The following is a 25,276-nucleotide window of genomic DNA, read 5'->3' as shown; positions in this document are numbered from 1 at the left end:
ACACACACACACACACACACACACACACACACACACACACACACACACACACACACACACACACACACACACACACACACACACACACACACACACACACACACCGGCTAGGCAGAATTGGCTCCAGTGCAAGAGCCATACGCAAGCCCCAGGAAGCAAGCAGTGGGTCTTGCTGTGCTGCTGTGGTGAGGGTCTTCAGACCCCTTCCTCACTGCCTTCCCCAAACCTGGGTTCACAGCCACTGCAGGGACCCCGTGCACCAGGTGGCACAGTAAAGGCTAGCAGGTGTGGGCAGGCATGAGGGCCACGGGCATCTGGGAAGGGTTTTGTAGTAACTCCTCTCAGTTTATGGCCCTTCCTTTTCCATTTGGGGAACAAAGACTCTTTGAGTGTGATGGAGGCCTTGACTCCTGGGGATGACATCAACTGCGGTGAGTCACCACTCCCGGCAGCAGCTCCAGAGGACTCAGCCCGGGGCTCTGCAAGGAAAACTCACAAACTCACTGAAGCGGGCCTGGAGGAAAAGGGGCCTGCCCCGGGCATGTGAGGGGCACCAGAGAGGAACAGGTGGCAACCTGCTGGAAGTGGGCAATTTCAGGATCTCCTGAATATGCCAGGCTCCGCGCTGCAAGGGGACACAGAACCAATGCTGGCAGGGCAGATGACCAGACAGTTCCCAACTGTTCCCCAGGGCCAGGGATGGCAGGAGGGCAGGGAGGGGCACGGAGGAGGCCACCAGCAGGAGAGGGGAGGCTAAAGGAGGCCTGCCCCTCAGCTCCCTAACACACGCAGATACAGTCACACATGCACACCCACACACCCATCCAGATTCACGCTCGTAAAACCACACTCATACACACTCTCACCTATTCACAACACTCCCACGAACACTCACGCATACCCTGATACAGATATCCATACACACACATTCACACACTCACATGTATATGCACACATATCCATACACACACCTTCCCCACTCTCATCCCATACTAACACACCCTGACACCTTCACACACTCACATCCACACACAAATCATTCGTGGAGACTCTCTCACACATTCACACACCCACACTCATCTACCCTGATCCATACACTCACACCAAAGCAACTCAGACTTAATTTGCTTGATATTTTGGGTTCCAATTACAGCCTCGTTTGAAAAGGATTCTGCAGCTAAAAACTAACCCCCCCAACATAAAGCCACCCATTAGAAACCCTTCCACGTTATAGAGGTTGAAGTGGGGGCACTGCAGGGGCAGATGTTTGCCTGGGGACCCACAGAGAGTCTGCAGCCCACTCTTTCTTCTCTAGCTTCCTCTTTAAAGGTCTGGAGATCTTCGGCTGCACTTCCTACACACAGGGTTTCAGTTTCTCTGATGTGGGCACATTTTCTGGATTCTGCGCTTATCAGTAAAACCTTCTTCTCAGAATATTAGATTTGGGTCATGTCTTCACACAGCATCGAACCCAATTAACTCATTCTCTTGGAAGCAGTGCTAGAAATGGCTGAGCAAGAAGTATGAACCGCAGGTGATATGGGCACCTGGCAGAGCCTGGCACAGGTAGGTGCCCAATAAATGTTAATTTCATGAATGTATGAGGAAAGTGTAACAATAGCTCGTGTGTAGTGAGCCCTTATTATGTCCTGGGCGCCATGTACTTTACCTGCCGAGCAGTGGTTCTCAACCCTGGCTACACAGAATTACCGGGGAGATTTTAAAAAAATATTTATGCCAGGGGCCCACCCCCAGAGATGTTGATTCAGTTTGTCCAGGCATGGCCTGGGCACCAACCTCCCAGGTGATCCTGATTCAGAGCCCCGGAGCTCTCCACAACAACCCCACTCTTACTGTTCCCAGTCGACAGATGAGGGGACAGAGGCACAGAGAAGTTAAATAACTTGCTCGAGGGCACACAGCTATCAGGTCCTAGAACTGGCGATTTTAAGATATGAACCTTAAAGGTCTGAGGCAAGGAGTTGAGTCTCCCTCTGTTCCTCTCCTCTCCAGGAATGTCACTTCAACCCAAGGCTGCCCCACTCCAGGGAGCATACCTTGACTGTCCCGGCCCTCAGTGACCTTGGGCCTGTCTGCCTCCCTCTTCCCATTGCCCTGCTGCCGATCCCCATGGCTCTGAGCATCAACACTCAGCACCTGCCTCTCAGGAAGGAGCTTTGCCACCAGCAAGAGACAGTCTCTCATGGGCTTCATCTTCTGAGCAGATCTGGGAGGGAACTGGACTGCCACTGCTCTCATTTTGGCCAGCGTGACATATGTTCCAAACTAGAGAAGGATCTCCAAGCAGCACAGTATTAGGGAGAAAGATTCAGCCAGGTCTGGCTTCAAATCCCAGTTCAGCATTTAAAAGCTGTGCAACTTTGAACAAGACACTTCATCTCTCTGAGCCTTGGTGTCTACATCCATAACACAGGAATAATGCCACCTACTTCAGGAGAGACTTTTGAGAATGACTTGAGATAACAGACGTAAAATACTAGGCAGAGGGCCTAGCAAAGCATACATCAATATAGCACAGTGGTTGTTGTTACTGCAATTATCGTCAATGATATTAGCCTTCTTTTCTTTCCCCTGAACTGTTGTCTATAATTGCCAGGAAAGATAGGTTTGTGCAATTTTCCCTCTGGGTCTCAGTTTTCTCACCTGCAAACTGGGGTGAAATGACCTCCTTCAGCTTAGTTGCAGTGAAGGTCAAATGTGGTTCTGCATGTGAAAATGCTTTGTTAAGCATAGCCTGCTCAGGTGTAAGGAGCAACTAACATGGACAGAGAGCTCCAAACAGGTGTAGGGGCCTGAGAGGACTGTTTATCTCAGATTAGTGAAATTTGAATATGCGGAAATGCTATAATGTGGCCAGTGGAACTTCATAAGCAGAATTTCCTGTCCCAGCCTGGGAATGGCTTGAATAAAATGGGGCTGACCAAGAGGAGCTGGAACCTGGAAATTGGTTTAGCATTCCCACTCCATCCCCCTCCTGACCCCAGGGCAGGACGCTAAGGTCAGGCTAACTGCATCTGCTGGAAGAAACAACAACTAAACGATAATAATAATGGCCCATGTTCACTGTAGTGGGTTGAATGATGGCCTCTAAAATGATACGTCCATATCTTAATCCCTGGAGCCTGTGAACGTGACCTTATTTGGAAGAAGGGTCTTTCGAAGATATAATTAAGGATCCTGAGATGACGAGACCATTCTGGATTATACAGGTGGGCCTTAAGTCCAATGACAAGTGTCCTTATAAGACACAGGGGAGATTTGACAGAAGAGAAGGCGACATGATTATGAGGCAGAGATTGGAGTGATGCAGTCATGAATCAAGGAACACTGAAAGCCCCCAGAGCTGGAAGAGGCAAAGAAAGATTCTCCCCTAGAGCCTCCACCGGGAGTGCAGCCCTGCCAACACCTTGACATTGGACTTCTGGTCTCCAGAACTTTACCAGTTTGTGGTAATTTGTTAGAGCAGGCAAAAAACCTAATACATTCATTGAACACTTACTGTATGCCAAGTCCTATTATAAGTGTGGTGCCTGGACTGAGTCATTTAATACTCACAATAACCCAGTGAGGAAGGTATTATTACCTGTATTTTATACATGAAGAGATTGAGATGCAGAGGGATGAGGTCATACAGGTAGTAAGTGGCAGAGACAAGATGTGGACCCAGCCTGGGTCCATTCTCTATGGACACAGGGTTAGGCAGGGCCCCAGCTGCGATGGGCCTTCCCTCAGATCACAGCACAGCCACAGCAAATGAGCTGCCTCCCAGACAGGCTGACGGGAGGCCGAGTCCCCTGAGTGACTAGATCCCACCGATGGACAACAGGGAGAGGCAGCCACGTGGCCCCAGCTGGGGGAAGGAGGTTGGTGATCTGTGGGATGCAGAGAGGCTTGGGAGGTGCAGCCCAGGGGGCCTGGGCATGTCTGCGAGGGTTCTACAGCCAGGAGGAAGCTTGTGGCCTCCAAGGGAGCTGCTCCCCAGAGAAAGCCTGTCCCAAGCCGGAGGAGGCCACACTTCCAGGAGGGGCAACAATAGCTACTTCCCTTGCCTCCCCACTTTCCCCTTGCCCTTACCTGGGGGAAGTCCTCTCCAGCCACACTGGGAAGCTGGGCCTCAGGGTTGATTTTTTTCTAAATGCCTGCAAATGGATCACCCCATCTTGCCAAGAAACCCTCCTTTGGTAAGTTTCCCAGGAAGCTCCAATTCCTCACTTCTATGTTATTATCTGTTTATTTGCCTATGTCTCCCACCAGCCTGTGAGCCCTTCGGGGGTCAGGCATCATCTGTTTCATGTTTATATCTCCTAACTGCACCCTCACCCCTCTAGCACAGGGCTTGCCTGAGTTAGGCAAAAATTGAGCATTGATGGAGGAATGAATAATGCACACATGAGTGAATGAATGAGCTTAATGGATTCTGGAGAAGAGTGACCGTATGCCTGCCTTACCATATTACATTTATTGTCATCAATACATACAATCAATACAGTCTTTTTCAGCAATTACAAAGAACTCTAATGAACGTCAGCTGTTTGTCACAGTGATCCCACCAGCACCATTTAGCTCAATATGCACTTAACAGCCTAGCTCTCATCTGATCCAACTGTTGAAGTATAATATAATATTAATAGCCAAACAGAGGCCTGATGTTAACTTTTCTGAGGGCTGCGATCTTCCATCCTTTTGGCTGACCCTTAAGCAAGAGGGTGCAGAATGACCAGGCTTCTGAAAGATGCCTGCCTTGGCTCTCACCCACCAAACTGAGCTGGGGGTGCCACTCTAAAACACACTGGCCTCTTAGACTTCAGTGTGCATTCCAGCTGCCTCCCCGGAACAAGGGCCCGGGTAGGGATTGTGGACAACGTACGCTTCCCCTTCTCGTGATATACTATTAGGTTCTTGAGGTTTGGCTGGAGACCTCAGAGACGCTGCTCGTCGCCTATCTGGGGGCTAGAGCATGAGCTGGGGCCACTGGGCAAGATGGGGCGGGACAGGCCAGCCCTCAAGGTCCTGGGAGAAGAAGGGTAAGATTCCTGCTCCTTCCTGCATCCCCCCACCTCCAACCTCCAGCCCCACGTTGTAAGGCATTGGGGTGGGAGGGGCATCGATGGTGGGAGGAGCTTGAAAGTAATTCTGGAGCTTTCTAAGTCTCTAAGTAAGGCATGTCCTTGGGTATTTCTTGAGTTCTTTCGCATGATTGACACCACGTGGTCCATAAAATGTCTTACAGAGTTAGAGGTGCTAACCACATGCAATTCAGTGATAATTTACATTGTGCCAGCCCCAAGAGAAATGCAGCCACAAGGGGAGGATGGATCTTGGAAGGGGAGGCAGGAGTGGACCTCCCTGTCTTTCACTCTATCCTGGTCCCAGTCCAGGGTTCTGGCATTGCCCACAACCAGCATCCAGTGGCCACACTTGTCTGGACTTGGGCCTGGGGTGGACTCTGGAAGATCAAGAAGACTCGGGCTCTGGTCCCCGAGTAGCTCTCAGACTAGTAGAGAGGGCAAGATACCAACACACAGAGCCCTGATACAGGTGCCTGAACTGAAGGACAGGGCAATGGAGATGGGCCTGGAAGGCTCTACACAGGTGAACATGGTAGAGCAAGCAGAGCATAAGCAAACCTATGGAGTTAGGAAACTGAGGGGTAAGTGGGTAGTCCCGGGGGATGGGAGCAATGGGACTCTTAGGTAACCTCCAACATTAGCACAGAAAGGAGAGAATTGTGAAGCCAGGTTAGAAGCGTGAAGCCAACATCAGCTCATTTACTCTCAGGACAATTTGGTAAGGTGGGAACAATTGCTCTCCCATTTTGCAGATAAACAGACCAAGGCTGAAGGAGATCAAGGCCACAGAGCTGGACTGGTGTGGTTGGGACTCACACATGGGTCATCTGAGGTCCTTCCCAGCTCTTTCTACTCTTTATCACTTTTTCACTCGGGAGACTGGAAACAGATTAGGGAGAGCCTTGAATGTCAAGCCAAGGAGACTAAAATTTATGCAACAGGCAATGGGGTGCCTTGAAAGGTTTCTGAGGAAGGCTGCCGCTGACCATTTTAGGAGGCATCACCACTTCACCTCGAGCTGCTGCCCCTGCAGTCGGGCCCCTTCCTTTCCCTTGCCAAGCAGAGGGTGGAATTGGGCGATTTGGAATGTGGAGCGAAGGCGGTCGTTTGGCAACAGCAGGAGACATATTTTCCTGCAGCCTCTCAGCACTTGTCATGTGATGCCCTGGGCAAAATCAAGCTGCCCTGGGAACGGCCCAGGGCGTCCCAACAGATGAGCTTGTATGAATTCAGCCAGGGCAGGGAAGCAGCCGGCAGAATGAGTTCACAGCTTCAGCAGGAGCTGTGAAATCTTGCCTACACTAAACAGGCTGATAGAGGCCTGGAGACTCGGGGTGACCTTCAGAGCCGGGAAGGACTTCAGTCCAGTGTCCCCAAGATGAGGAAACTAAGGCCCAGACTGATGATGTGACTTGCCCAGCATATCGTGTTCCCACAGTTATCGACTATCCAGGCCACTCTCACCCACTGCCCTAAGAAGGTGAGGCACAGGGAAGTGCTTGCTACACAGTAGGCACCCAATACAGGAATGGATGCATAGTGGGGCCTGTGGTGCTCACATATAACAACTCGATGCCATGGATTAGGGGGAAACAAACGACATAAGAAATTTGTCCTACAGCTGTTATCAAACACACTGCTTCTTTCTACAGATTTTCCTGCTCCACTGTGCAGAGACCTGCTCCCTGCGGGATGCTGGAGCCCCATTTGGCTCTGAGATGGGATTTGAGTTTAAGGGAACAGCCAGAACAGATGGTGACCCTGAAGTCATATTTTGAAACAGGCTGACTCTTGTTTAATCTAGATGAAAGTACAGTTTGATGGCCTCCAAATGTCAGCTGGAGGAAGAGCCTGTGCACCTCCAGAGTAATGGCAGAGGGAACCAGACCCTCCAAGGTGCGTACCAGGAGATGCCCCTAACTGGAGGCCTGAAACTGAGGGTCACCTCGGGGGCACCCGAGGAGGATGAGCCTCGAGCCTCGCCCAGCAGATGCAGGGGAAGGACGTGTAATTCTGTGCCAGAGAGACCTGCACGCAAGGCCTCATCCACTTAACTAGCTTTGTGCCAGTTCCTTAACTCCTCTGAGCCTTAGTTTCATTATCTGGACAGAGAGATGACAATACCCAGCTCTCAGGGTGGTGGTACAGGGTAATGTCAGGTGCTGAGCACATCTTATTTATCTGTCCGTTCACTCATTCATTCATTTACAAATATTCTCAAGCACCAGCCACCAGGTGCCTGGCACTGCTACTGTGGGAGATTCACGGGTGAACAGGACAGATGCGTCCCCTGCCCTCATGGCGTGTATGCTCTAGCACTGTGTTCCTGGATGGGCAGAAAAACCGCCTGAGGGCTTTAGAAGTCTGATTCTCGGCTGCATACCAATCAGGACCTCTGGGGGAAAGGCCTAGGCCTCCACATGTTTTCAAAGCTCCCCAGTGACGCTGTTGTGCACAGGGTGCGGTTCATGGTTTCGGGGAGAGCTCTCCCCCACCAAGGGCTTGTCTTCTCGGGCTCTACTCTGAGCGCCTCACACAGCCTGGGAGGTGGGACCGCCACTACCCCCTGTCCAGATAGGGAACCAACCCTCCTTCTGAGCAATCTGCCCAGGTCACACAGCTGATAAATGGAGGAACTGGGATTTGAAGTCCAGCTGATGTTTCCAAAGCTCAGCTCTAACCATGTGCAGCCAGGCACAGGAGAGACCCTCAGTGTATGTGAATTCCTGTCCCCCGTCTTTGCTCCCACATCCCTGAGGATGGGACAGATGGACGTGTCTACACCCAAGCAGCAGCAAAACTTGGGAATTTGAGGGTGGTGTGATGCCACCCACCTGGACATCAGAAAACCCAATTCTAAATCCAGTTCTTCTATATTCTGGCTGTGTGACTCTCATCATGTCCCTTGTTCTCTCTGAGCCTCCATCTTCCCCTCTGTAATTTAGGAGAGCCAGAATAGAGGATCCTGAAAGTCCAACATTTTCTGGGTCCTCAAGGTCCCCGGTGGGTTTTGATGGGAGCGAGGTATTTGGGGGACCCACGGACCCTAAGAAGGGAGCTCAGGAGCCCCAGCTACCCAAGGTGCATGAATGGTGAACTGTGCTTCTCCCACAAGGAGCATGGACCACACAGGGTAGGAGGCTGCCTCCAAAGAGATTCTTAGAAACCTTGAACTTGAGTGGGACTGGCCAGTCTACCGCATGCATATGCATGAACAGCATTTTTCACATTCCACCCAACCTTCCCATGCTCGTGCTCCCACACACTTATTCCTGGAAAGGTAAATGCAGATTGAGGAGGGACGTTTCTTACAGCCACCAACACACACACATCTATTCATTCTACTAGCAGTTATTCAGCACATGCTGTATGGCACCACTGTTCTAGGTGCTGGGGATCCAGCAGTGACAGACAAGTTCCTTCCCTCGTGGACCTGAAAGTTCTAGTACAAGTGCTATGGAGAGCAGTGACCTCCATCTTGTCATAGCAAAAAACCAAACATGTCAGTAGCCCCTTCCACACACAAGTGCGTTAGGTAACTATTGATGGAGGAAACGTTTATACAAGAACGGGTTCTTGTACCCGCTACCATAATTCCAAGCCTCCCCCACCAACTGGGGACCTCAAATCTATATATAACATCGTCTCCACTAAAGCATCACCATTAAAGAGAGGGGACCCTATACCTGAGGGCCTGGGTCTAGCCAGAGCCCCACAGAGCTTAGAAATTTAATTAAAGCCTCCTGCCCTATCTTTAAAAGCACTTAAGTTTTGCACTCCAGAATAATTGTGGGCTGTTTAACATAAAAATATTCTAAATTATTTTCCAGTTCCTACTGGACTCCCTGAGTTATCAACCGCTGAGTAAAATGGATGCAGGAAATAAACAATGTAGCTTTGCACACTGCTGTCACACAGCCAAGGACCACGAGCACACCCAGTTTGAGAAGCAGGTCTCTAAAGGAATGGCCTGGACAGGAGTGGGTAATGAATCACCCATCTCCCACCATCTCTAAAGGAATTGCTTCCCATGTGAAAACACCTAAGGACTTCCCACCCAAGTTATTCCCCCACAAGACCTCTCTGTTCCCTGGCAAGAGAATTCTGCATGTACTTGTGGATACACATTCTGAATACAGAGATCCAGAGAGAGAAATCAGAAGAGATAATATAAGATCTGGATGAGCCTCAGAGCTGGTCCAACCCCTTCATTTCACAGACAGGAAGAAGCTTTTCAAAGCCGAGACTAACTGCAGAGGGCAATTCTTAGAATCCTTTTCTTGTGTGACCTTCACAACCTCTCAGCCAGGCAGCTATGATGGCCTGGGAGGCTCTGGGTGGCCAAGGTAAGACCAGAGACTCTGCTCCAGGCTCTCACTCAGCCCTGCTTCCCTATCATTCTACTGCAAGTCTCTCATATACACTTCTCTTGGGCAACACAGAGGTGGAGACCCTGTGCCGCTCCCTGAAGCCATAAACTCTCGGGTAAGTAGAGGCAAGAGCAGGGCAGGAAAGAGCACCCAGAGGCTCTCAGCCCATGGACCCTGGGCTATGAGCACTGGGCAGGACCCAAGGGGCAGTGGAAGCCCAGATGCTCACCCAGGGCCAGGCTCGGGAAAGCAGCTACTGGACGGAGGTCCTGCTTTCATGCTGGAGACCCCCCACTTCAGCCCCATCCCATCCTGTCCTGTCCCATCCCAGCCTCCCCTCCTTTACCAGGCTCAGAGAATTGACTGCTCAGGCCACGCCAGCAGCTGCTTCCATTCTATCCTCATCCTGTTGCCTCTATCTGGAACATTCCACTCCTCTTTTAACCCACCAGCCCCACCCCCTTTCCTGGCTAAATCTATTCACACCTCAGATCTCATCTTAAAGGTCACAACTTGGGGAGACTTTCCTGACACCACAGTATTAGAGTGGCCAGGCATGTGCTTTCATAGCTCCCTGTACTTCTTCATAACACTTTTTACTGTTTATAGACATTTAGGGTTTTTTCTACAACCCTTTATTTAGTGTCTATGTCCCCCATTAGATTCTAGGCTCCATGAGGAAGGGAACCACACTTATCTTGTTCATCATTTTATAGCCAGCATGTACCACACTGCCTTGCACACAGTAAGCAGTTAATAAATATTTATCAAATAAAAGTGAGTGAACAAATGAGTGAATGAAAAACCGACCAGGCTATGACAGGCAGGATGACCATTTATACCTAGAAATTTTGGCATTAATTCTATCCAACTCACCCACCCATACTTGCAAAGTCCTTGCTTGTCTCCCTGCACTGGAAGGTCAATGATTCTGAACCCTGAAAATGAATGGCACTGTCCCGGCTCTCCCCATCCTTAGGTAGATGGGCTTGCAAGTGACTCTGATGGAAGAAACCAGGTACAAGCAATGCTGAGGGAAGCCATAGGAGGGTTTAGAAACCATGTCAGTTAGCACTGAGGTTGAACCTCGTCACCATGGTCATTACCCTTCACTGACGGATCATGGTGTGCCAGGCACTGTGCTAAGAGCTTTGGGGACATGACTCCATGTACTCATCCAAAGAACTCTGAGATAAGTACTATTATCATCTCCACTCTACAGATAAGAAAACTGAGGCTAGAAGAGGACTAGTAAATTGTCCAAGGTCACCAGCTAGTACGTGCAAAGCCTAGAACCAAACCAGCCCTGCCTGACCCCTAGCCCCAGCACTTGACCACCACGCTACAAGGCGCGCCCCTCACTTCTGTTTCACTCCCATCAGCCAGGGGGCGAGGTAAGGTGTAGATTCTGATGCAGCAGGTCTGGGGCTGGACCGGGGAACCCTGCATTTCTAACAAGCTCCCCAGTGGTGTTGATGCTGCTTGCACAGGGACCATACTTTGAATACCAAGTCTATAAAGGAGAAAGAGGATTTCAACAGGGCAGGGAGAGTATTCCAGACTGTGGGGCAGCGCTAGCAAAGGTAGGAGGAGGAAACATACTTGTAAATTCAGAGACAAGTGGAGTTCAGCGTAGTTGGAAGCCAGGGCACCGTAGCTGGAGCCAGGGCACCAGGAGCGCTGGGAGGGGAGAAGACGCCTTGAGCTCCAGCTCGAGGAGAGTGGAATTTAAGGTGCTGTAAGGGAAAGCAGGGAAGGGTTTTAAGGGCATGTGACATAATGGGACCTGCCACTCGGGTTGCTGTGAAAAGATGCACTAGAGGACAGAGAGATGGGAGGACCTATTGGCCAGGACAGGAAGCTGCTGTGACAGTCCCTTAGTGAGCACGACACAGGCCTGAACCCAGTGGGGCAAAGGGATGAAAGGAAGAGATTGGAAGCAACAGACCTTGCAGGAGCAGAATCAGTTTCTTCGAAACAAAGCTACAACACTCTTTCCAGGTGCTAAAAATTTCTCAACCAATCCATGCACTGCAGCAACAGTGCGGAGATGACAAAGCTGATGGCAGGTATAAATTTAGGTGCACACAATTCCAATAAAGTCTCAAACAAAACAACTCTTAGAAATGGGGCTCACCAACCAGTTCTTCCAATCGTCCATACAGTCTCCGTGGTGACCCAACCTTTTCCTTTCTTTGCAGATTAAGTATCTGAGTCCAAGAACAGAAGTGACTTGGTCAAGCTTCCCATGGAGGGTCCAGAACCCAGGAATCCTACCACTAGCTTAGTGCTGTGCACCTAAGAGCACTTCCTTCAGCAGAGGAAATGAGGACATTCAGCCGTAGTTTGATAGCAGCCCACACTTGCAAATATTAAACAAGAAAAACCATTCCACTTCTGCAACTGGAAGCTCATATTCTAATAAAAGGGGAGGGGGGAGACACTGAAATGAAGCCATCTACTCTAGACAGTTAAGCCTGAAATAAAATTAGAAAATGTGTCACGTGGAAAAACTCTGCAGTGAGAAATGCTTTCTTTTTTCCCTCCCTTCTTCTTTCTGTGGGAGAGCGAGCAATTTGGCATTTTAACTAGACAGGGAAGGAGAGCAGCTGTGGTCTCCATTATGTACCAAATACACACAGCCGTTGGGCACAGTTCTGTATCCTGACCCATGGAACAGGATGTCAGTGAAGGATGGGAACTGGACCGAGCGCTGCTGAGTTGAATCACCTCCCCCAACCTCCGCAAAGTTTGGGTGAAGTGAATTCAGATATCCTAGAATGTTCCCGCTAACAGTGCTTTTAGGATTCACCTGGTCCAACCCCTTCATTTCCCAGATAAGAAAACTGAGGCCCAAAGAGAGCCAGTGATTTGCCCAAGACAGAAGAGCAGGGGGACAGCAAAGTAGAGCCCCTCCAGTGCCTCCAGTGTACTGGGGCCCCACCATGGCTGGTAGTGACCTGAATGAATATAGCAGGCTTCCACTGGGTTATTTGTTTAACAAGCATTGACTGAGTACCTGCCGGAGCCAGACATGCGGCTAGGTGCTGGGGGTGCAGGGAGAATAACCTTAGCTTGGCCTCACAGGGTGCCCCACTCCTGACATTCCAGCCACCCTAGGGGCTGTGAGCTTTGAGATCAGGCTAAGAGGAAGGATATTCTTGGAGATGAGGCCAAAACAGCACACTGGTAGGACTTCAGAGGGTCTCAAATGCCATGCTAAGGAATGTTAAAATCATTTCCTATGGCTGCTGTAATAAATTATTGCAAATTAAGTACTTAAAGCAACACAAATGTATTACCTTACTGTTCTGTAGGTCAGAAGTCCAACACAGATCTTGGATAAAAATTAAGCAGATCGTGCTCCTCTCTGGAAGCTTTGAGGAAAAATTCTTTTTCTTTTCTTTTTCTTTTTCCAGGTTCTAGAGGCTGCATGCATTCCTTTGGCTTGTGGCCCCTCCCTCCATCTTCAACACCAGCAAAGACTGGTCAAGTCCTTCTCACCTCGCCTCCCTCTTCCACTTTTAAGGACGCTTGTGATTACACTGAACCCACCTGGGTAACCCAGGACCCACTCCCTTTTTGAAGGTTAGATGATTATCAATACTAATTCCATCTGCAACCCTAATTCCCCTTAGTCTGGTAACCTAACATATCCACAGGTTCTGGGGATTAGGATGTGGACACAGTGGGAGGGCCAGTACTCTGCCTACCAAGGTTGGTTAGCACAGGAAGATGACAAAAGGTTCTAAGGCAGGGGGTGACATAATAAGAGCTGGTTTTACGCTGCTGCTCAAACTTCAACGTGCATGTGAATCACCAGAGAGCTTGATAACATGCAGATTCTGATAAATTGGGTCTGTGAGTGGGACTGGAGATTCTGCATTTCTACTAAGTTCCCAGGTGATGCTGATATTGCTGGTTGGTGGACCACACCTGAGTGGCAAGAAGCTAGAAGACTCCCGTGGCTGCAGTATAGGGGGTGGGTGGAGAGAATGGAGGCCAGGAGACAGACCTGTTTGCTGAAAACAAAGACAGAACAAGCCAGGCACTAAGACTGTGCCGCTGGAAGGGGAGAAGCAGCTGGCTCACCTAACTTTGTGTGACGCTGTTGAAACTGCATGGATTTAGGTGTAGTTTGTCATCGGCCTTTGGACTCTCTGTTCTACAGGATGCAATGGTTATAACTTTCCAGCACTGGAAAGGCATACCTTCACTTTTCTTTCCTGAAATGTATTCCATCCCTGACGTATCTGTTACACCCAGCCCCTGCTCCCACCCGCTTTGGCCCCTCCACCATTAGCACCACCGTCATCACCATCACCATCACCATCACCACAGTGGATGGCTGGGGGAGGTCTTCCAGCAGAGCTGGAGGCTCACACAGACTCTGCTATGGTCCAGGGTTCCTAATGCTAGGTTTTCACTAAGATCTCCACAGTCCCAGGCTTTGAATATTCATTCATGAATGTATTCAAACACTCATTGTGTCCATTTGGTGCCACGTCAGACGCTGAGGAAACATGGATAAATAACCTAGGGTTTCTGCCCTCAAGGAACTCACAGAGATGTGGGAACAGGAAGGAAAGAGGTACAGAACTTGTCACCAATTACAGGCCCCATGCTTCCCTTATTACTCCTCATAGTAGGAATTATTGTCCCAATTTACAGATAAGGAAAACATGGATAAGAGAAGTCACTGGCCCCGGGTCACTCAACAGACCTGAGATCTGAACCCAGGACGTGGGTTCTGGGGTCCAGTGGCAGCTCTGCCTCTCACCTCTCTTGCGACCACGGACAGGACCTTTCCTTCCTGGGACTCAGCATTGTCACTTTTGAAAGGAAGCCACTGGACTGCATTGCTTGTTCTCAACCCTGGCTGCACTTTAGAATCACACCAAGAGCTTTTGAAACCTGCCCAAGATTGGACCCCAGGCATATTAGGAATCCTGGACGCGGGGAGGACTGGGCTTCAGATTCCTCTTGAATCCCCGAGGTGATTCTAAGGTGCAGCCAGGGTTGAGAACCACCAAGGTCCTTGTGACCTGAGCTCTTGCATTCTAATTTCCTGAAAAAGCCTCTTCTCCTCTACCCTACCACAAGGCCCGTGCCAAATGGATGAATGAATGGTAGGGGCGAGGGAGGAATCCCCAACTCCATTTAACTAAGGGCAGTTTGGAGCAGTAATGCTGGCACTGTCCCTTGCACTGTTGTCATTTTCTCCTTTCAGTTAGAAAAATAGCATCAGTGGACAAAGGTGCGGTCAGTTAGGTAGGTGCTCTCTTATGCTGTTGCAGGGAGTATAAATTACTATGCCTTTCCAAAAAATGCAATGGAAGCCTTAAGAAAAAAACGGGCAAGCACTAGACCCAACAGTTTGTTTTAGGAATTTGTGCTAGGAAATAGTCACAAGAATGGTCAAGTACAGAGCTACAAGAATAGGGTCATCACAATAGTGTTTATGGACGTAAACAACTGGAAACAGCCTACAGGCCTAAAAGAGGCCCAGTTTAATTATGGGACATCCACATAATGAAATACTATTTCAATTACAAAGGATTTAGGGAAGAATATTCAATGTTCCAGCGGAAGTATCTAGATAATTGTTAAGGAAAAAAATGCCAAGCAACAAAATACAGTGTACAGAATGATCTAGTCGCATTATAACATATGTGCATATTTAGGCACAGAAGATAAACTTGAAAAACAGTCCACCAAATGTTAGCAGGATTCATCTCTGAGTCATGCGAAAATATGCAACTTTTTTAAACTCCTTTTTTTTTTCCAACCTAGATTTTTACAATGACTATTATTTTTATTATCAAAATATTTTAATGTTACTGAAAAATATAAATCTCTTCTTTCAAAGCTTGCTTACCTCCCTCTGCCTCCTCCACCTTCTGGTGGAAATGGACATCCCTGCTTTAGTGTTGAAGAGGCTTGCTTGCACCCTCATTAGGACCCTCAGGACAAGGTCCACAGCATTCAAGCCAGCTGCTGGTCCCTACTACTAGATTGTGAGTCCTTCCAGGATGGGCACTGGGTCCAGTGTGGCTCTTTAGTCACCCTGCCACCTATCCCAGTGGGCCTCAGAGAGGGCAGGCAGTCAGGAGACATGGGAGGAAGACAGAAATCTATAGTAGTAGCCAAAACACAGAACAGGGCAGACAGTTTTGAGGACTTCAGCAGACATTTGCTTTGGGAGGAGACTAGTTGCAAAGACCTCCTGGTGGTGGAGGGGGCTTTTAAGCTGGGCCTCATTTGAGTCCCTCAGTGATAGGAGGGGTGACTCCCAGACAGACCTAAGGCAGGGCTGCTCTCTGCAAGCCAGACTCTAGCCAAGCTCCCCAAACCAAAAAAGGGGCTGCCCTAACACCTGAAGTCAAGGGTCCTGCTCACTTAAGAGAGATATGAGGGCCCTCAGAACTGTTTTCTGCCCTGTACAGTTCTTTAAGTCATCCATGGCATGCAACAAGTGTGAAATGAATTGGACTGGATAAAGTTGGGTTGGGATGGATTACAGTGGATTAGGTTGGGTTGGGTTGGGTTGGGTTGAGTTGATTCTGATTGGAGATAAGGGGTGGGTTGCACTCAATAGGTGACCTAGGCCTCATTCTTGCCTCATTAGATCTTGCCCAGGAAGAGGTCTGGGGTTTCTCGAGGTTCTGCTCTAACCCTAGACATTTTTCTCTTAAATTGGGGTAGCGGAGGAAGGTGGTCAGTCAGCAAACTGGGCCTCTCCAACATCTCTGACCCACCTCAGCTCCCTGGGCTCTGTGTCGACAGCAATAGCTCAGGCCCTACAGCTGCTCCTCTGACTTTGAAGACTTAATTGCTCATCTGTTCTCCTTACTGCATACTAATGTCTTAAATTGAGTCTTATTGTTAAGATTGCCTTGTTTTTTATAACCCTTACCTGCCTACCACCACTATGACACTCCCAGTATCCAATTATATCATGAGAAAAGTATGTGATAAATCAGTCTATGCTAAGGAATTCATAGCTTAATGGAGGAAGCAGGGGTAACTTCCCTTACCAGATTTTAAAACACATTACAAAGCAACAATTATCAAGACCATGAGGGATTTTTTAAAAACAACACATACGCACAAGAAAGCAACCAATAGTATGTATAAAGATTCCACAAAAAATTCTATTATTAAAAGAAAAATTTTATATGATAACCAGAAACAATACTAGGATGGAGGAATAGTTTACATTTTAATTAGTATTTCAGGGAATCCTGGGTACCACTTTGGAAAAGAACTGAACTCAGAATACACTCTATGTAATCTATTTAATCAATGGTTCATTTTAAATGGATCAAGCTGTAGACATTCAAACAAAACTCGAAAATAAGCTCATATATTTAGCTAGCACAGAAAGATAAACGTGCAGCTTTTGACAAAAGAGAGGCTTTCAGGAATAAGATGAGTGGGATAAGCTAGAAAATAAATTGTTTACACAAATAGATGTAATGAAAAAAAAAGATAAAGAGCAAAGTAACATTAGTGTAAATTCCAGCCTAACCAGTTATTAAAGTCATTAAAGAAAAGAAAACTAAAAGCCCTATAACGTGCCCTGATTACTCAGCCATGGCCACTCCACAGCTGGCAGAGCCATGGAAGACTCAGGATGATTTAGACACTGCAGAGGACATGATAAATCGGCACATTCTCTCTAGACCACAGTCTGGACCTGCCCATTCATTCCCTCTTTGATTCATTGAGAGATTTGGGGAGCGTCCACTCTGTGCCAGGCCCTCTAGGTTCTGGGGTTCAGAGTCGGGCAAGGCCCAGTCCCCACCTCACAGAACTTCCTATGTAGTGGTGGGAGCAGACAAGTAATCAATGATCACGGTCCAGTCTGGGAAGCCCTGTGACTGAGAGATGGTGATATACAGTGTTAGCCCAGAAGAGAGACACTCAATATGCCTGGTAGAACAGGAGGACTTCCCAGAGAGGAATCTTAAAGGATGAATGATGGGGTGCCAGGTGAAAAAGGGGAAAGGCATTCTCAAGAAGGGACTGGCCCATGCAAAGACACAGAGGTGGGACAGTGAATATCTCATCCAGAAACCTGCCAGCGAGCGGCTGGTGTGAGCCCAAGTCAAGAGGGACATCGTGTGAGTAGAGAACAGGAGGTAGGCGGAGGCCAGACCACAAGGGGTACTTGGGGTCAAGGAGTATGACTCCATCCTAGGTACGTGGAGAACCCAGAGAGAGCAATTAAACTAAGGAGCGGCATGATTCAATTTGTATCTCAGAAAGATCCATCTAAATAGATAATAAGAACTATCCAACTAGTTCTGTTATTTGATGGGCAAATCTGTTTGAGGGATTCTAGTCAAAGGAAATAATCCCAAAAGAAAACAAAGGCCATTTGTCTGAAGATGTTCCCAGCAGCACTATTTGTCATAATGACAAAATGGCCAAAGTCCACGTGGCCAACTCTGGATGAATGAGGCATGATCCACACCCTCAAGGTGCTCTCATAGGAAGGAGAGAGAAATAAACATACTGTCAGTACAGGGGGGACAGTGGCTGGTGCCTAGAGAGACAGGTGAAGGGCTGTGGCGGTTTAGTGATGAGAAAGCTTAGCTGGGGAGATCCAGGGAAGGCACCCTGGAAGAGGTGCCGTTTAAGCTGGGAGGTAGAATTAGGCCCTAAAGAGAAACAAGGCAAGGGAGTGTATTTTAGACAAGGGGATTCATCACACCTTGTGCAAAGTCAAGGAGACTGCAAAATCCCAAATATACATGGGGAGCTGTGTGTGGTTCAGTGTGCCAGGGGTTTTCAGCCTTAACTCTGCTTTAAAACATATAATGGCAGGACATTATGCCACTACAGGCATTCCTAACTTTAGAGAAAAACAGAAATTTAGCCAGTAATTAAAACACTACAATCATTCATATTCATCACAACTTCTAATGGTATGTGAGCAACATGAGCTCATTACAGGCTGGGGCACAGGTAAGGCGGGAGGCCAGTGATGTAAAATCTTAGGTGTGACTCTTACCCCTTTCTCTCTCACTCAGGAAAGCACATCAGCTGGCCACCAGCAAGAATGAGATGTTTAGAGGGAAAACCTGAACCTGCCCTGACTGGTACTCAGAGTTTCCCCCAAATGGCCAAGAAGCACATGAAGAGATGCTCAACATCATTGGTCATTCAGGAAATACAAATCAAAACCACAGTGAGATACCACTTCATACCCACTAAGATGGCTGTAATCTGAAAAGTAGAAAATAACAAGTGTTGGCAAGGACATGAAAAAATTGGAACCCTTGTACACTGCTGGTGGGAATGTGAAATGGTTCAGCCACTGTGGAGAATAGTTTAGGAGTTCCCCACAATTTAAGCATGGAATTATGATATAATCCCGCAATTCCACTGCTAGGTATACAACTGAAATAATTGGAAACAAGTACTCAAATCCATGTACCCAAATGTCATAAAAGCACTAGTCATAATAGTCAAAAGGAGGAAACAGCCCAAAAGTCTCCATCAATGGAAGAATGGATAAACAAATTGCGGTAAACAACAGACTATTATCTGGCCATAAAAAAGTGAAGTCCTAATACATGCTCCAACATGGATGAACCTCAAAAACATTATGCTAAGTGAAAGAAATCAGATGCAAAAGGTCACATATTGTGTGATTCCATTTATATGAAATATCCAAGACAGGCAAATCCATAGAGACAGAAAGCAGTTTCGTGGTTGCCACAGGCTGGTGGAGTGGGGATGGGGGGAATGGGGAGGGACTGCTTGATGGGAATGAAGCTTTCTTTGGAGTGATGAAAAGGTTTTGGAACTAGAGATGATGGCTGCACAACATTGAAAATGTACTAAATGCCACTGAATTGTCATTATGAAAATGGCTAGTTTTATGTTACGTGAATTTCACCTCGATTTAAAAAAGTAAATCAAGATATCCAAATGTCCAATACATATACGAAAAGGTAATCGACTTAATAATCAGGAAAACATACATTAAGACGACAGTAAGATTCTAACGTGCACCCATTAGCACTGCTGGAGTTAAGCAGTTCTACTGCTGACAACACCACTGTGCTGTCAACACCAAGTGCTGGTGAGGAGGTGAAGAAACAGAGGCTCTCCTACCAGCTTGACGGCCGTGAGCCCCGGCACAACCATAGTGGAAGCCGTGCTGCCATTGTTCATTTGGAGGGCCTGCCTACCCTGTCGGCCAGCACCGCACTTCCACGTGTACAACCAACGGAAATGTGTGCACATGTGCACAAAGAGACGTGGACAAACAGCATGTCAGAGACACGCTACAATATTAGCCCCAAATGGAAACCACCCAAATGTCATTGGAAAAAAATAGATAAATAATGGACAGTAAATTAATACAGTGGGATACTGTACAGAAAGGAAGATGAATTAACTACAGTGAAATGCAACAGCATAAATGAATCTCAAAACTTAATATTCAGGGAGAGAAGCCAGACACCAAAGGAGACACCCCACATGTATAAAGCTCAAAAAAAAAGAAAAACTGAACCTCAGAATTTGGGGATCCATGCTTAGGTACTAACGTTATTTTCTAAAAGGAAGGAAGGAATCACCATAAAAGTCAAGGGGATGGTTACCTCTGAGGGTAGGGAGGGAATAATCACAGCCAAGGGGCACAGGAGAGCTTCTGGGGGCTATTCCATTTCTTGACCCACTTACATGAAAGTTTGCTTTGTGAGAAATCATGGGACTGTATTTTTGTGTGCACTTTTCTGAATAGATGTTATATTTCACAATAAAACAGTTTAAAGAGAAGTAGATCATTTGCACATATTAACATTTTGTAATCAGGAACAAATTAGTTATGACACCACTGCCCCTGTCTCACAACAACTTCCTTATCTTCTAAATGAGCAGGCATTCCAGTGACACTGTAACTTTACCAGCTCAGCCCTCACCCACTAAGGGCACAAGGACTGATGCGAGGGATAAGGGGCCAACTGACAAGGGTCTCTTTAAACAGGGTGAGCCAGAAAACCCTCAGGAGCTGAGAAGCCTGGGGTCTCTGGACCACGTTTCCTCATCTGAAGCACAGTCCCAGTACCCAGCTCCTGGAGTGATTGTGATGATTGAGTGAATGAAGGATGAGCATATCACACATATGAAGTGGTTTACAAGTGTTAGCCTTATTAAACTTCATGCCAGATTTAGTTTACAGGAGGATATTTCAGGTCTAGGAAGATTCTCCCCTCGAGGGACACTGAATATCCATCAATCACCCATCAGTAAACGGTATGCCTAACTTTAGAGAAAACCAAAAGTTTAGCCAGTAATTAAAACACTACAATCATTCATTCTTCTCCTGAGGGTTTCCTGGCACTCCCTTTTTACATTAAGGATAGGCACAGGACTTCCTCTGTGTTAGAAAAACAGCCCTGACCTGGCATCCAGAGAGCCAGCCTACAAACGCAGGAGGGGAAAGAAACACCAAATTTTCTTTCCCCAGACCTTCTCCATTTTGGGGGTGGGGTTGCAGCAGAGTTCGCAAAGACCACAGAACCTGAAGCTGCCCTCTGCCGCTGAGTTGGCAGTACCTCATAGTACATGCAAAACTGCAACGTTCCGACACGGGCCACGGTGCTGAGAAGCCAAAACTGTGCTCCAGCTGCCCTTTGGTCTGCAAGAAATGCCAGGCTGGATGCTCTGGCAGGAAAAGTTGTCATTGTGTTTGAGTCTTGCTCCCAAGTAGGCAAGGGTCTGGGCTCTCCCAGGCTTCCTTCAGCACACAAAGAGTTAACCATGGCCACCCAACAGTCCTCAGTTTCCTTCACAGAGACAGAGGTTGTGTTCATCCCCCCCCCCCCCAGGCCCTGTCTCCCAGCACACTTATTCTATGGAGACTGTGCACTAATCTCCTAAATCCAAAAGCAGTCCGAGGCTACTATTTGGAGAGTGGTAGCTCTCCTGCAAAACTGCATGGAGAAAGGGCTGAGCAGGGAAGGACCAGAGTCTAGAGACCTTGGCACCCAAGCCCTGCCTTTTGCACAGGCCAGTTCCTAAGCCTCTCTCACCCTGAGTGTCCTCTTCTGTAAAAATGTCTGCATTGCTTTCCAACACAGCTATTGCAAGGATCAACCTGTAGTTTCGATCACTTATTTTGTGCCCAGTATGTGCCATGGTGTGGAAAGCATATTATTTCTAATATCTCTTTTAATCTGCACAGCATTCCTAGGAGGAAAGGTCGTCTAAGTATTCCCCTTTTTCGGATGGGGAAACTGAGGCAAAGAGTGGTGAAATTCATTGTCCAATGGCACCTAACACAGCCACAATTCAAGCCCAGGAAGCCTGAACACACTTTAACTCAAAACTGTTTTAACTCAGACTCCACTAGTCATGCAACCGCCTCTGGGTCCTGGTGGGGAAAGTGAGGCCTGGGAACAGAAGGTACCAGATCCCCTGGTCCCCAGTCCATAGCTCTTCCCATCACGCATGGAGCTACTGCCCACGATGGATGGGACTCTCCAGGTAACTCAGGGCTAAGTTGGCATCAGGGCAATTCAGTCCCGTTATTTCTTGCGCGGCAAAGCGCCAGGTGTCTCAGCTGGCAGTCGTGCTTCCGCACCTGTGTACAGAGAGGGCACCAGCTCTGCCCTTACAATGAGCCAGCCAGCACGCGCGACCTGAGCGCGGGCCCTGGGTGAGCTGGAGCTAACTGTCCCTGCGGAGCCGCTGGCGCTGTCACTGGGCTTCCGAAGTCCCCCTCTGCCCAAGATTGGAAGGGCTGCGCCTAGCTCAGACACCTCGGGTGCCCGGACAGCGCTCCACCCGCTCCGGCCGCCCAGAGACTCCCATTCGCCTCTCGAACCCCGGGCAGCGCCCGGGGAAGCCGTGGCAGAACCACCAGTGCGCACCGAGAGGCGAGGACTCCCTTTTATGTCCAGGAATGAGGCGCGCACCGCAGCCGCGCCCGCAGCCAAAACCAACTTCCCCCAGGTGCGGAGGTAGCCGGTGCCACTCTCGGGCCGGGCCGCTTACCCGTCGCGGAGCGGGTCCGGGTGACAGCGGGGAGAAGCACGGAGATGGAAAGCAGCCACAGCAGGCGCCAACACTGCGTGTCCCTCCTGCGAGAAGTGGCGGAGAGAGAGAAAGTGAGGCGGCCGGGAGGGGCCGGGGGGAGCCGGGGCGCGGGGCAGCGAGTCCTACCTTTGCGCCATCCCGCAGTTCCGCGAGCCTCCGAGGGCACCGGGCCGCCAAGCTCCACGGACGGCGACGGGCTCTGCGCGCGGGCCGCTCGCCCTTCCTGCCGGGAACAAAGGCGGCGCTGGGCAGGGGCAGCGGCAACGGCAGCGGCGGGCAGGATCCGGCCCGCGCCCTGAGTCACCCGCGCTCTGAAACCCGACTCTGCCGCGCCCTGCGGTCCCCCGTGCGCTGCGCCGCGCCCCACCTCGGGCAGTGCCGCAGCGGCGCACTCACGTCCCGTGGCTCTTGGCCGCGCTGACCACCTCCCCACGCCACTCACCCCCTCGACAGATGCGCGCCCCCCAGCCGTGGCTTCCACCCGGGTGACCTTGTGTAACCGAGAAAAGCCCGGCGCCCGCGCTCTTGTGGGTCAGAGGGCAGCTCCCTCCGGCCCTCACGTCTGTGCCTGTCCGGGCTGCTCCGCAGACAAAGCACTCTCTTAACGGGCCAATGAAATCCTCTCACCAGCCCAGAAAGGCTGGAATCGCTCTGATTTCCCTAAATGACAACGAAGAAACTGAGGCTCAGAGAGACGCAGTGAATGTCCCAAATTCACACAGCTGGATTGGGCTCCTGACTGCTGTGCCCCGCCCTGCACGCTTGACACACAACCCCCTTGAATGCCCAGGAATGGCCCCCTTGGGGCGGCATAAGTGATTCATGTAAATAAACGCAGCAAAGAGAACCCTAATAAAAATTTTAAATTTATCTACTATTGCAAGGTTTTCCTCTTTATACCTTGCCAGCACCACCATCCTCCACCACCAGAATGTAAGCTCCAGAAGGGCAAGAATTTATATTTGTTTTGTTCTCTGTCTAAAATAGTACCCGGCAGTAGGAGATGCCAATAAACAGGGGACGAATGAAGGAACACAATTCTTAGGTGAGATACCACTCCAGGCACTGTGATGACCGGGGACAGAAGAACCAGTCTCAGCCTACAGAAGCACACATGGGTAGTGTGCATGGTTGGCAGGGAGGGAGCAGAGGGCAGACTATTCCACCTCTACAGATCTTAGCACAGGGCCTGGCACTGGCTAAAACCTCAAATGGTGGCTTTTTTTTTTTTTGGCGATACGCGGGCCTCTCACTGTTGTGGCATCTTCCGTTGCGGAGCACAGGCTCTGGACGCGCAGGCTCAGCGGCCATGGCTCACGGGCCTAGCCGCTCTGCGGCATGTGGGATCTTCCCGGACTGGGGCACGAACCCGTGTCCCCTGCATCGGCAGGCGAACTCTCAACCACTGCGCCACCAGAGAAGCCCGGTGGCTTTTTATTATTATGATTACCACCAGGCCCAGTAGTGTAAGATATCTGGGGGAGATGAGGCACCACTGAGATCAGCTGAGACCTGGAGAGTTCTGAAGCCAGGCAGGCCCAGGGGCGTCTCTTCCTGGTGCACCAAGTAGCCACAGTGCTGTCACTCTGTGGTCAGTTCCTGGTTTTCCTTTCTAGATGGCAAGTCACCACCTGCAGAGATGGGATGGGGATGGACATCGTAGCTAACATTTATTGAGTGCTGATTGTGTCCTGGCCCTGTGCTAAATGCTTTACTCATGACAATCAATTCCCGCAACAGCCCTGGATAGGTGATACTTCAATGATCCTTATTTCATAGATGAGGAAGCTGAGGTTTAAAATGTGCCCAAGCTAGTGCATGACAGGTACCAACACCCATGCTCTTCACGACTCCATCACACTACCTGTCTGTGAACAAGAGGATTACACCCATTTCCCCACCCTTGAAAGCAAAATTGCACTGGAGATAATGGTGCACTCATGCATGAAGGGGTTAATGCCAGCATGGGCAGTGAGGGCTCCAGAGGGAGCTCTGGCCTGGGGTCAGGAGCCTGGATTCCAGTCCAGTTCTGGCCCTAGCTGCAGAGTGAAGTTGGGCAAATCCCTGTGTGACTTTTTATTTCTTCATCTATAAAATGGACGTAATGATCCTGCTGTGGGTGGGTGGCTGGAATGTCGATGAAATCACTTGGATGCCACAGTGCTCTGTCCACTGTAAAGTGCTGTACAGATGTGAGGGGTCAGCTGGGATTAATGCACACAGTCTTCAAAAAAGAAAGAAAAACCAGCATGGTCTGGAGAAGGCAGGAGAGGCTTCAGCCCGGTAGTGAAGTTAACCCAGACTCTGGGGTCTATGGAGGGTTTGCAGGGGGCAGGGGGGGGTGCAAATAGGAGGGAGGGGAAAAGCAGCCAATGCAGCTCTAGAGCTAGGATGGCCCCACATGAAGCTAACACAAAAGGCAAAGTGCATTCTAACAAAACGGTTAGGCTTCTTTCTTATTCTGTGAATATGAATTCTTCTCCCACTTGCAGCCATGTTGTGCTGGACATACCTTATTTTATTAAGAATTACTAACCGTAAGGAATTTGCCTTATTAGTTCTATATCTTTTATTGCTTATAAAGTACCACATCAACTGGGAATGTAATTGATTTTCTTAGAACTATAGGAGATATGTATATGTAAAGCTGATTCACTTTGTTATACAGCAGAAACTAACACACAATTGTAAAGCAATTACACTCCAATAAAGATGTTAAAAAAAAGAAAGAACTAGAATTCTACATTGCTTCGAAAG

General features: G+C 49.0%; 1 protein-coding gene across 3 annotated transcripts in view; it reads right to left on the bottom strand.

The window, feature by feature from the left end:
• The window catches only part of COL15A1 (collagen type XV alpha 1 chain), a 105,927-nt gene extending 82,729 nt beyond the window's left edge, over nucleotides 1–23,198 (bottom strand). For 2 of the 3 annotated variants that reach the window (XM_029203052.1, XM_029203054.1), the window contains exons 1-3: nucleotides 22,962–23,197; nucleotides 22,646–22,742; nucleotides 22,478–22,563 (exon numbers count right to left, since the gene is read on the bottom strand). In XM_029203052.1, the coding sequence (XP_029058885.1) occupies nucleotides 22,478–22,563; nucleotides 22,646–22,656 (97 nt within the window). In that variant the 5' untranslated portion in view covers nucleotides 22,657–22,742; nucleotides 22,962–23,197. Of the gene's footprint in view, nucleotides 1–22,477; nucleotides 22,564–22,645; nucleotides 22,743–22,961 lie in introns of all 3 variants that reach the window. The other variant, XM_029203053.1, reaches the window with a different exon arrangement.
• Nucleotides 23,199–25,276: the final 2,078 nt, after the last annotated feature.

Source organism: Monodon monoceros, unplaced genomic scaffold, assembly GCF_005190385.1.
Source record: "Monodon monoceros isolate NGI ecotype Baffin Bay Population unplaced genomic scaffold, NGI_Narwhal_1 Super_Scaffold_5, whole genome shotgun sequence".
Lineage (NCBI taxonomy): Eukaryota > Metazoa > Chordata > Mammalia > Artiodactyla > Monodontidae > Monodon > Monodon monoceros.
The sequence above is the reverse complement of the archived record's forward strand: the minus strand, read 5'-3'. Positions and strand labels throughout refer to the sequence as shown.